This window comes from Vanellus vanellus (genome assembly GCF_965231255.1).
Source record: "Vanellus vanellus genome assembly, chromosome: 4".
In the NCBI taxonomy this organism is placed as follows: domain Eukaryota; kingdom Metazoa; phylum Chordata; class Aves; order Charadriiformes; family Charadriidae; genus Vanellus; species Vanellus vanellus.
Genome location: NC_138909.1, coordinates 60,091,445 through 60,103,924, shown reverse-complemented (window position 1 = coordinate 60,103,924; position 12,480 = coordinate 60,091,445). Strand labels below are relative to the sequence as shown.

At 39.3% G+C, this 12,480-nt stretch overlaps 1 protein-coding gene across 1 annotated transcript in view; it reads left to right on the top strand.

Annotated features, from left to right (window-relative positions):
* The window catches only part of FBXL5 (F-box and leucine rich repeat protein 5), a gene marked incomplete at its 5' end in the record, with an annotated part of 36,986 nt that extends 24,617 nt beyond the window's left edge, over positions 1-12,369 (top strand). The window contains 3 exons of the mRNA XM_082482640.1: positions 330-1,052; positions 3,864-4,012; positions 11,711-12,369. Coding sequence (XP_082338766.1) covers positions 330-1,052; positions 3,864-4,012; positions 11,711-11,787 — 949 coding nt within the window. The 3' untranslated portion in view covers positions 11,788-12,369. The remainder of the gene's footprint in view (positions 1-329; positions 1,053-3,863; positions 4,013-11,710) is intronic.
* Positions 12,370-12,480: the final 111 nt, after the last annotated feature.

The following is a 12,480-nucleotide window of genomic DNA, read 5'->3' as shown; positions in this document are numbered from 1 at the left end:
ACATGTATTTGGTGTTTGCAGTCTTCTATTTAAAAATTTGTTCAATGTATGGCAAATTTGGACTTCTTTTAAGTCTCAGTATATGGAAAAGTACAGATTGTTACTGATTCATGATTAATTTCATGTTTCTTTAGATATAATTTTTCTAGGCATATCCCAGACAGGTTAGATTTACTGTGTATATTTTCTTTAAATGTTCTGTGAATTAATATAAGTATCTTGCTTATGAAATGTTCTTATGTATATTTAGCCTTAACACCTGTTTCTGAACAAAAATTAAAAAACCAAAAAGGAAAAAACAAACCAACCACTTCTTTCCCTGATTTCAGTTGGTCTTCAGTTGGTTGTTGTCAAAATCTCCGCCACCTTGATCTGTCTGGATGTGAAAAAATCACAGATGTGGCTATAGAGAGAATTTCCAGAGCACTGGGTATCATATCAACTCACCATACCAGGGGTATCCTGAAAAGCTGCAGAAACAGGAATGCGAAGACTTTGTGGAAAAACAGAGAGATTACTCTGCAGTCCAACAAGAAGTATAATTGTTTGCATGAAATCAACAATGAAAACCTCATTGAGGGAGGAGATAGTGAGCAGCATTGGACTAAACCTGACGGCTCAGAAAACTTCAGTTCTGCTTATGTGTGGATGCTAGATGCAGATGACTTAGCTGACATTGAAGATGCTGCTGAGTGGAGACACAGAAACGTTGAAGGATTTTGTCTTATGGAACCAACATCCCATATAAATTGTTCTGCATCTTGCTACAGTAGAGACATTTATGGAATAAGGACTAGAGGGTGGCAGCAGCACTGTGCTTCTACTGACTTGATTTACTGCGGTCACTCATTTTGTTGTGCTGGGACAGCACTAAGAACTATTCGAGCACTTCCAGAGTCCTCTGCACTGTGTAAAAAACCAACAAGGACTAAGCAGTCAGAGAAAAAAGACTCAGCATACTCTGGGAGTGAAAAAACAGATGAAGAGACTGCACGAGTTCTTCAGTTTCTCAGTTTATCTGGGTGTTACCAGATCACAGACCGTGCTCTCAGGTGAGGAGACATTTTCGAGCTTTTTTACTGCAGTACGTTTTTTCTAATTTTATTTGTTGGGTCATTCTGGGGTGAATCTGCCTAGTTTCAGTAGAAACACTTTAATTTAAGAAACTCTGGTAAGTTTTAAGTGGTCTTTGCATCTTCAAATATGTATAGTACCAGACTTGAAGACTTTCTCCAGTTTTTCCTATGGGGATTTGAAAAAAATAAAATCATTTACATGTATTCTCTGAAATTGGATATTTTTGTGAATTTGTTGTTCTAGGCAGTATTAATGCTCTTAGATTTGATCTTTAGTAACTTCTTGTTAGGAAAGTGTGTTGATTCACTGATATTTTTTTTTATTATGCCTGTCAGTACGCTTGAAACTTTATGAAAGTGGAGTAACATCTCACTTAACCTGTCTGGATAATGACATAATTTATGGACAGGCTGTATCCATGGGACAAGGCCAAGTGCCGTGTCCTGCACTTGGGTCACAACAATGCTATGCATCACTACAGGCTTAGGGAAGAGTGGCTGGAAAGCTGCCTGGCAGAAAAGGACCTGGGGGTGTTGGTCAACAGCTGGCTGAATGGGAGCCAGTGGTGTGCCCAGGTGGCTAAGGTGGCCAACAGCATCTTGGCTTGTATCAGAAATAGTGTGGCCAGCAGGACTAGGCACCCTGTACTTGACACAGGTGAGGCCCCACCTCAAATATTGTGTTCAGTTTTGGGCCTCTCACCACAAGAAATGCATTGAGGTGCTGGAGCACATCCAAAGAACAAGTTGATGAAGGGTCTAGAGCGCAAGTCTTATGAGGAGAGGCTGAGGGAACTGGGGTTGTTTAGTCTGGAGAAAAGGATGCTGAGGGGAGACCTTGTCACTCTCTACAACCACCTGAAAGGAGGTTGTAGTAAAGTGAGGGTCCGTCTCTTTTCCCAAGTAACAAGTGATAGGTCGAGAGGAAACAGCCTCAAATTGCACCAGGAGAGGTTTAGATTGGATATTAGGAAAAATTTCTTCACTGAAAGGGTTGTCAAGCATTGGAACAAGCTGCCCAGGGAAGTGGTTGAGTCTTCAGGGATGGAGATATTTAAAAGACATGTAGATGTGGTATTAGGAACATGGTTTAGTGGTAGACTTGGCAGTGCTAGCTTAATGGTTGTACTTGATGATCTTAAGGGTCTTTTCAACCTAAGTGATTCTATGATAATTTTGTATGTGCAGAACATCATGTTAAATATGGCTTAATATAATCATTAAAGGAGGAGAAAAAATAGTTCACTTGAACATTAAGATGGCTTCAAGAGTTAAAAAAATTTCCTGTATGTGATATTTGCCATTGATATTTTGTATTGTGTCAGAAAAATGTAGTTATGAATGAACGAATGAAAATGGGATGAGGCTGAAGTACTTGCAGCCATCTGCTGAGGTGTGCTGTAGCCCTTAGGGCTACTTAAAGCCTCTTGGAGTGGGAAGACTTCATGCCTACCTGTACTGTATGCTGTAGTCAACTGTGAAATAGTGTGAGGTGCTGCTGGCATTGATTTGTCTCTCTGGAGATTTTATCCCCATTTGATGTTCAGAAGTGCCAGCTGTTCAAATGTCAGAAGAACCACTACAGAAGACACTCTTTCACCAGAGTAAGCTTCAGATAGCTGTGCTTTGTGTTTGAGCTTGTTGCTGTTTGAGTGGTGAAGTGGACTGGTACTGCTGAGTTTCATTTGGTGCTGATTAGGTCATGCTGTGTGTAGTTTGCATATTACTGGTCTGTTTTTTCTTGACTCGATAATCTAGGACCCAAAGGGAGATTTGGTCATTGAGTCATGGGAAGGGTTTAGTTGTGTTGGTTTCCCATTGGTGCTTTTTGGATAAAAGACAGTATTTAAGAGCTGAGAGTGTGCTGCAATGAGTGCTTCTTGAACTCACCAGAGTAGTTTTGAGTCGCTGAGGAAAGAGAATGAAACCTGGTAGTAGAAACACGTGCCAGTGCATTTCATAGAAAAGTTGTTAAATGATAGCTGGTTTTGTGGTCAACAGTTCTACTTCTGCCTGCTGACAGGAGAAAGTTGCTCTGAAGGCATTTTCAGTTTTACGTCCTGGCTTGAATCTGCAGCTTGGTGATTCAAACCCAGTGTTTTTTTCGGGGTGTGTGTGTGCTTGAACTTGGGCTGGCTGCCCTGTGAGCTTGCAGAGAAGCAAGCAGCCGAACACAGTGATTGCTCAGATGCAATACTTCCATGAGGTTGTTCCATCAGCAGCCAAGCTCTCTTGCGCTCAGAGGGAAAATAGAGAATTCCACTTGAATAATAAGGTGGTGTGTTCTCAGAGAGAGGCTCCACTGTCAGCCCTAGGAAAATACGAATTTGGATTCCAAAATAATTTTAACCAAAAAAAAAGACACTCAGACTTTCAAAGTGTAATGCACGAAACTTGTGTCATGTTTTCAGGGTGGGTTGAGGAATATACATCATCTTGGAAGAGTTTCCAAAATCAGTGCAGTTTGGAGAAGAATGTCTTGGTAGTTCTCGGAAATACTTGTTCATCTCTGGAGTCATTCATAAACAAAGTGATTTACCGTTTAATTCTGTCAGAAGGAATTGTTAGTTTCTCTAGAAATTGGTTCATTTTTCAGGTCTTCTATACAGCTTTGGGGGTGATCCCTTTACAGGGTATGAAACTGCCGGATTTAAAACTACATGGTTTATTAGAGGTGTGGGGTTTAGTTACAAAGCACAACTAAGTCTGTGACTTGGCAACATAGTGGAGTACTTGTCAGTCTAGCGCTGTGCAGATCCTTAACACCGCTCTTCTGTCTGTTAACAGGGCATTGACTCTGGGAGGAGGACTGCCGCATTTGGAACACCTTAACCTCTCGGGTTGTCTCACTGTAACTGGTGCAGGCCTGCAGGATTTAGTTTCTGCATGCCCTTCTCTAAACGATGAACACTTTTACTACTGTGACAACATTAACGGTAATGTCTTTTTATGAAGATGTGATGCTCTTCCAGGGTTGCGATGTTTGGTTTAAGGACACTTTTAAAACAAAACAAAAAGAATCACCAATACCCCACTTTTTTTTTTTTTCACTTTTTTTTCTTGTTTTGCAGATTAATTATGAAATGACAACTGTTAAGTAATTTTTTCCTCACGTGTACTTCTGGGTTTTTTTGCTTGACACTGCTGTATGCTTGACACTGTTCTATACTACCTAGGGAAGCATTTTAGTCCATGTATCTCATAATTTAGCATAAATAATAGGGGCTAGAAAGTATGTCTCAGTGAATACGTACATAGCTAATAAACACTTGCCCTCTTTGTATCTTCCCTGCAAACCATGTAGTTTTGTTTTCTTTATGGTCATAACCTTAGACAGAGGCTTAGATTGGTATCAAAGCAGTGGTTTGTTAGGAAAGGAATGGCGTGTGGTTTGCTTTGCAAACCTCCCATATTGCAGTAATTTGGTATAGGATAATTTTGATCCTACCATCATGTGTCCTTATGGAAAACATAATTTAGTTTTTCTGGTTTTGCTTGAGTCAGTAACTTAGGGATGGATCTAAGCTGGGGAAGGATCTGCATAACTGCATAAAATACATTCATGGTGCAAGTCTTCTCAGTGTTTATCACACTGGAATGCAGCCTGTTACATTAAGTCCAGTAAGCATTCATAGCATTAGAGGTGGGAACCATGGTGTGACTTGTATTCCATGTGTGAATTTAAAACAGGTAAGTGCAACAGAAAGGAAGAGAGGTTAATAACTGAGTTCACAGGATTATAAGAGCTAATTGTGTGTAAAATAAAATTATATTCCCTGGTAGTTCATGGTGTTCAGGTCTGTAATTTGCATCTATATTGAGATGCAGCCACAGGAGGGGTACAGGATGCCAGAGCTTTGGTACTGCAAGTAAATCTGTACTGATATTTGGGTATTCGATCCACTGAAACTGATAGGTGATGCACTTGGGTTGGATCCTAATATTAGAAGTGAAAGTATTAAATCATATTTTGCTTCCATAATTTTTGCGCTACTTTATACACTTTTTTGACACTGACTGCTGGTTTGTTTGTTTGTTTTTTTTTAATTTTGAGACACTTGCTTTTTGTTCCTTCCATTCCATCCAGACCACAGCTTCAAAAAATCTAGCCTTTCAGCCTGAAAATTTTAAGGTGCCTTTTAAATCCTTCTCTGGCTGTCCTTCTTGTGTTACTTTGAGTTTAAAGATGTCTTCAAAGACCAGTTAAAGCCTTTTTCCTTTTACAGCTGATTCCTTGTGATTTTTTTTCCTCTGTTTTCATTTCTGTCATCTGTTGATGTTCTGGTTTGCCTTCAGACATTTCTGTTTCTCTCCTTGTCCCTAAAATACACTGTTGTCTTAGTATTAGTTTACAAAGCCAGAATCTCATGTGTGAGTCCACCACTTTAAAGCTTGGCTATTCTGTAATATCCTTAAGAAATTTATATTTAAACAGAATACTTTTTGGCATTATTCTGTAAAGTTGTCCTGATCCTCTTCCTGTTTATTTCCTTCCTTTCACTGCCTGCTGGAAGCTGTGAGCCTATAAGCTCTGCTTGGCTCTGTAAAGCATCATGCATGCGGCTGGATGAACAGTTACTCCTGTAGAGAGAAATCAACAGGAGAGTGAGGCTGTAATTGTCTCACTTCTCACATCGGTTGAGAAATAGTAGCATCTCAGAAGTTTGTTGCTGTTTTCTTTACGAAGAAAGTCGATAAAAACTTACCGGGGTGTCCCAGCAAAATTCTGAAACAGGAAATAACCTTTTATAACTGCATCCCCTGCAGTTTTATCCGAGTACTGTTCTTTGTATTTTCATTCAAACTTGATTGTGATAGGACTATTCAGTCGGAACCTAATGCCTTATTCCATTCTCTGGGCAGCAGGATTTCTGTGACAGCTTGAACTATTTCTGTATCGTTTGGTATTTCTAAAGTAACTGTAGGGAAAACAATAGCTGTTTCGCTTAAGTGAATCCATATCTGAAGCTGTTTGTTTGTTTGCACGTATATAGATTGTATTATTAACTGCTGCACAAAGATTACTGCTCTGTAAGCATGTAGAGAATAATTCCATCATTTTCTTTGCCCACCAGCTTATCAGGGATTGTTTTCGGGGAAGGAGATATGTTCTGGGATCATGTTGGAAAACCCGTCAGTCTTGCAGAACAAAAATTGGAGCCAACAGCATGGAATTTATCCATCTTTGAATAATAAAGATACCACTTTGTCGTCTGTTGACATATAAGGGCTTTACTTTCACCTATAGCCTATTTGCAGATTTTTTTTTTTTTTCTATAAACACTGAGCCTAACAGAGGCCCTTACACACAGCTTCATTGGGTTGTCTTTGTTGGAGGGTTTGGTAGGCATGTTTGCAATTTTCAGATTTTCATTGCAAGTGCTGGTCTTGTAGTTTAGTCAAGTAGACTAAAACTAAGAAGGTAGAGCAACTATGGTTAGATAGACTCAGTTGTGCTGTTGCACAGCAGTAATATGATGCAGTTTTTATGGGCAGAGACCATGAATTTATGCACAGTTCCAAATTTATTTTGTTTGTTTACTGTTAGTATGACTTCAATTCTTGGTTTGCCTAGTACTGTTTAGGATCTCTACCTACGTTTTGCTCAACACTGGAGACCTGGAGTTAGATATAACCCTCAGCTGCAACTGAAAACAAATCTGTCAGTATACACCCCTTCTAATTGCTGATGTTGCTTAATGGCTAAACCACATTTGATTGTAAATCACACTGAACTCAGTAAGAATAGTTTAACGTTTGAGTTACTATTTGTGACTGAAAAGTTTGTATTTCCCCATAGGCTGTTTTGTCCAGCTCTGTTCGATCTCCTTACTGTGTTCTCAGTTTTAAAGCCTGGAGTGCTGTCAGCTTCAGGACTAGAAAAATGAGGCTCCCTAATTTCTGCAGCAGTAGCTCTTTGCAGCTTTTAGGAATGATACAGTTTCTAGAGTTTTTAAATGATGCAGTCCTCAGGTGCTGTAACTAAAGAAATAGGGCATTAATGAAATAAAGTTGTGGTGATTCTGATGATTCACTCTTTTCTTCTGGCATTTAGAAATTCATTGGTCATAGTTTGATCTGTCTTCCAGCATCGGATCCAAGACAATTTCTGTTAAGATTTATGGACTCCTGTGTGGAGATTTATATGGGAACGCATTGTTGTTAGACTTCAAGAGTTTGGTCTTTCTCTTAAAGTTCTACAGACAACCAAAGTGCTCCCATATAGGTCTGTAATTGTAACTTTTACTAAAGGCTGATAGACAGTAGCACTTTGCAAAATCAGATTTAAATTTAATATTGCCTTTATGTATTTTTTTTTTTTAAAGCTAATGCTTAATTTGATCACTCTTGGGGTAATTCCCCTGTAATGTATTGCTTTTGCTAAATTATCATCAAATATGCTGTGCAGTGTTATGTTGATGATGGAGCCTCTCACTCACTGCTCTGTTCCTCCTAGCCCCTTCTTACAGCCTTCCTGTGGCCAGCATTAGTCTTACTCAATATCAAGAACTGGGGTAGTTGAAAGCCTTTTTATTTACTTTTTTTTTCCCTCCCCTTCTTCCTAGATAGGTCAGGGATCCATCTTGCTGTAGACCACATGAATGTTTCTGCTGCCACAGGCAAGAGCTAGAACAACTGGGTGAAGGGACATGGTGGTGGCAGCCAGTTGTCTTGGCTGGAGTGGCTCTTTCATCATGGTCTGGGTTGTCACGTATTCTTGGTGAAATGCCTAACTTCTTTCCAGGAAATTTTTACTAATTTTGGTTTCACTAGTACAGGAAACAAAATGGAGTAATCAAATAGCTATGCTCCTTTCTTTGTAACGTGTGGTTATGTGTAGTTTATTTGAAAACAGTGAGAGCTGTTCATCATCAGTAAGCAGATCCCTATTCTGGGTCACCTGAAGCATGTGAGTAATCAGACATGCATGTAAAGAGCATGACAATAATCCAGTTTAGAGGTAACTCAGCCAGTAATGTAGACAGTGCCAGGTTAGATGAATCTGATTAACTTTGCTTTCCCAGGTGAACCAGCCCAAAACACATTTAATTTAGGCATTTCACTGCTAGCACTCATTAAGCTTTCACAGTCCGTAGAGAGGGACCCTTCTGAAAGTGATTCAGCTCCACCGTAAGATCTGAAATGACCATCTTGCTGGACATTATAAAAGGAACTGTATACATTTACCATATTGATTAAGCTGGTGCATCAGTGAGATGAATTGAAGTCATTGTATATAGAATCCAAAGAAAAGAGAGAGTGGTTTTTGACAAGATTAAAGAGGCCATTCAAACTTAAACAAAGGTAGGTTGAAAACAAAGTCCAGTCTAATGAGGCCAGTAGCAAAGAGTGGGGAAATCGGAGACTGGGAAGCCAAAGAGATGTAGCCAAAAGTCAGTTGTAGTAAATAAAGCTAGGGAAATAAAAACAGTCTCTGTGGCTACCAAAACCAAAGGCATTTCAATTTCACTATTTTCATCAAATGTGAAAAGAAGCTAAGGAGGGCTGGGGCATTTACAGAGGAGATAAATGACCTGTGATGGAGGAGATCAATTGCCATGTCCAAACATAAATTGAACAAGTCATAACCATATAGCCTTACTGTTAAAACTACCATTAATGACACTTACTATATTCTTGTAATAAGAGCATAAAATACCCTCCAAATTATGGGGATTGCCTGTATATGCTAAGAAATAATACAGAGTGGCAGATTTCGGGAGATGTGATTTGAACTCTGAATATTTCATTTCATCAGAGTTCTTTACCGGCAGCTATAAAGGATGTGATAAAGTTATTGATGGTATGGGGATTTGATGTGGGACAAGAAATGCAGAATAGGAGGAAGAAGGGCGAATTTTCACTGTGACATGGTTAATCATAGAATGGTTTAGACTGGAAGGGACCTTGAACATCATCAAGTTCAAACCCCCCTGCCATAGGCCTTTGTAATTAAGTGCCTAATAAATTAGGAAATTAACCTGTAAACTTTTCAGATGATGCCGCTTACTTAGAAGTTTCTAAATTTTTGAGATTTTAAGTTGCTCTAAGACTGGTTTAAATTTAAAAACTGAAAGCTAATTAAAGGATAGGAAGAAAGGGCAGGGCTTAATGGTCCCTGTTCAGGATGGATGGGAATCTGAGAGGTGACATCTCTCCCCCCGCTCCCACCACAAGAGTTCTGTGCTGTGATCAGTCTTATTCAGCACTTCTATTGCTCTTGTGGTGTAAGAAATGCAGACAGTAATTTCCAAGTTTTTGAGTGGTACTGAGCTGCCTCAAGTAACGATTCTGGTGCTGAAGATTTCCAGAAGGACTTCTTATAAACTTCCCATATAGCTGTACGTATGGTTATATGTCTGGGTGGTTGGGAATAATCAAACTGTGATTGCATGAAACTGAATTGAAGAGCTGGCAGTTGCAACGTGGAGACAATGATTTCAGAGAGCTGTTGGTTGGTGCTAATTCTGAGATCTTTCCTGTTTGCAGCAGCAGCCAAAAAAGCCACCAGTGTTATGCATCATCAGGGCGTTGAGAACAAGATAGTGTGCTGCATGGTCCTGGAAGCCTTGGGGCACTCACATTTGGAGTACTGCATGCGGTTTTGGTCTCCCCATCTTGAGGAGTGTATGTAATGGAGTTACGGAAGATACAGAAGAGGTCTGTTAAAAAGAGTTAGGGAACTGAGCAGCTGTCTTGCAAGGAGACACTCAAAAAGCTGGGATGTTTCAGCATGGGAATGAGAAGGCAGGAAGCCAGGATGACTTCCCAGAACTGGGAACGCAGTATTAGAGCTCGGCAACAGTAGATGAAGTGGGTAGGTGATTTAAAGCAGATGCATTATGTAGTGAACTTCTGGAACTGTGGGGAATTGTGGAAGCAGTTAGTATCAGCAGATTTAAGAAGTTAAAACAAATGCATGCACAACTGAGCCGTAAACAAATACTGAAGTGAATGGACTTTAATGCCCCTACTACAAGTCAGGGTTGCTGAGAGGAAATAAAAGACATACAGATAGGTTTATATCATCTCCCTAGATAACACTTGCTGTTGCCAGTGATGAAGGTAGGGTTAGATGGACCATCAGTCAGACCTAGAAGGCCAGTTTTTATGTTCCGATTATGAGCATGGGGAAGAACAATGAGCAAGAAAAGGATGGAAAACAGTATTAAAATATACTGAGTACTCCCTACCTTGGGATGTTGTGGTTCTGTAGGTTTTGTCAACAAGCATTTTACTGGAAATGTGAGAGTTGCTTCAAAATTACTGATGCACTGCTTAGCTGTGGCAGTGCTGAGGAAGGTAAGCTACGACTTGGAAAATGCTGCTGCACAGGACATGCTCTGCTAAACCAGCTATTCAGAAGCACCGAGTCTCCTTTTTAAAGGACTTGCGAAGAAGCTTTCAAACTCTAGCTTGTAAGTGACTTGGAGGATCAAAATTTAGTTCAGGTGAATAAAAAGGTTTGAAAAGGAAAAAGAGTTTATTGACAAATGGAAAACTTACTGTTTTGCATACTGTGCTTCATTATAGCTTCAGTTTGTTTTATTCAGTCTCATGCATGTTAACTTAATTACTTTGTAGAATATTGCTCATAGGTGAGTGGCGTGAAGCAGAAAGCTGATTTCCAGACACCGTGTTCTTGGAAATTAATTGAATTATGACTTTAAATTACTGTTCAAGGGGAGAAAACTAAGCCAGACAATGGCCTAGTTCATTATGTGATTTTGCTTTTTTTTTTTTTTCTAAGTGTATTAAAAACACCTTAAATATTATTTGATTTGTCTCAAATACAAAGGGGGGAAATCTGGGTTGTCCTGATTAGGTCTTACCAGCTTGTTTCAGTTAACTTAGCAACGCACTTCCAGTTTATGAATGTAGGTGTTTGTCTCTAAAGCAGGCATATAGTTGCAGCAAATCCGGTAGTAATAAATGTAATAGTTTCTTATCTCATGATCACTTTAACATTTCAAATTAAAGAGGTAACAGTAAGCGAAGGTAAGTGGAGGTGGGTAGAATTACAGTGTTGGTTTATACTGGTTGTGCTCGCAACTTTTTCTGTCTTTTGGAATGGTTAGTTTTTAGCCTTATGGCTTCTGATAACTGCAGGGATACTAAATGTGATTTTCCTTTTAGTTCTTGAATTTCCAGTTGGAGTATGTGAGTTCTAGCCAACCATGAAGTGTTCATGGAGAAAAAAACCTTCCAGACTAAAAACCTGTTTCCATTATTGTAGAAATAGTTTGGGAGATCGTGGTTTCTTTGGTAATGCCATGAAGTCATCGTCGGAATTTGCAAAATGGGAGTTAAATATGCACTGTGAAAACATACCTCAATTATGAAAGCTAGCTGTGATGGCTTGCTTAAACTGCATTAAGTATTGCTCATCATACATCTGTGTCACTTTGAATGTGTTATCTTCACAGGACTAAGCTATCTGAACAAAAATCTCTTAAACTGTTTCAGTCGAGGTTTTTACACTGGTAGTACTGGCAGTGTTTTAGGCTTCACAGTGCTGAATGAAGTTTACTGTATTTAAAAAAGAGACATATTCTGAATTACCAGGTTATGAGGATTTTGAATCAAAATAAATGGCCTTTTCTTCTTTTCACATTTGTTCTGTTTTTGTGCAGGTCCTCATGCTGAAACCGCCAGTGGATGCCAGAATTTGCAGTGTGGTTTTCGGGCCTGCTGCCGCTCTGGCGAATGACCGCTGACTTCTGATCTTTCAGTCTACTTCATTTAGCTGAGCAGGCTTCCTTTCATGCACTTTACTTACAGTTCGCATCTTGTGTTAACAATCCTTGGAGTGAGATTTGTTATACTAGCCTGACCCTGCCCACAACTTCAAAATCTTAATTATGAGTGTACTGTACAGTGTTGTAACAATCTCACAAAATCTCATTTGGTTTGAAGGGTGTTGGGTTTTGTCGTACTTAATTTGGGGAAGATGGGAAAACATTCAGATTGGGTTTTTTTTTTATGCCACTTTCTTCCAAGTTTGGCACTTAAATATACTTTACTGGATTTTTTTGTGTTAAGTGAATGGTTTTTTTATTTTGAATCCGTAAGTACAATATAAACCTCTGCAGAGAATTTGAAATGTATTGTTTGCATTTGGGTAACAATTATACATCTTTAGGAGCCTTGTTTCTCCCCCTTTCCTCTCATCCTGAAGTGGTTCTTTATATTGCAAAATTAGGGAAATTCCCACCTTCCTTTTGCATTTGGTTTTGTATTTGGGCTTGAAAGACATACTCGAATAAAACATTCCCACCAACAAAAAATTTGTAGCAGTTGAATATATATGCTTTTAAGGTGTAATATCCAGGTGTACCATACCAGTAGGCTGCAGAGGGTGGGTGGGTGTGGTGGTGGTTGCAAGACCTGTGAACCTTGAACC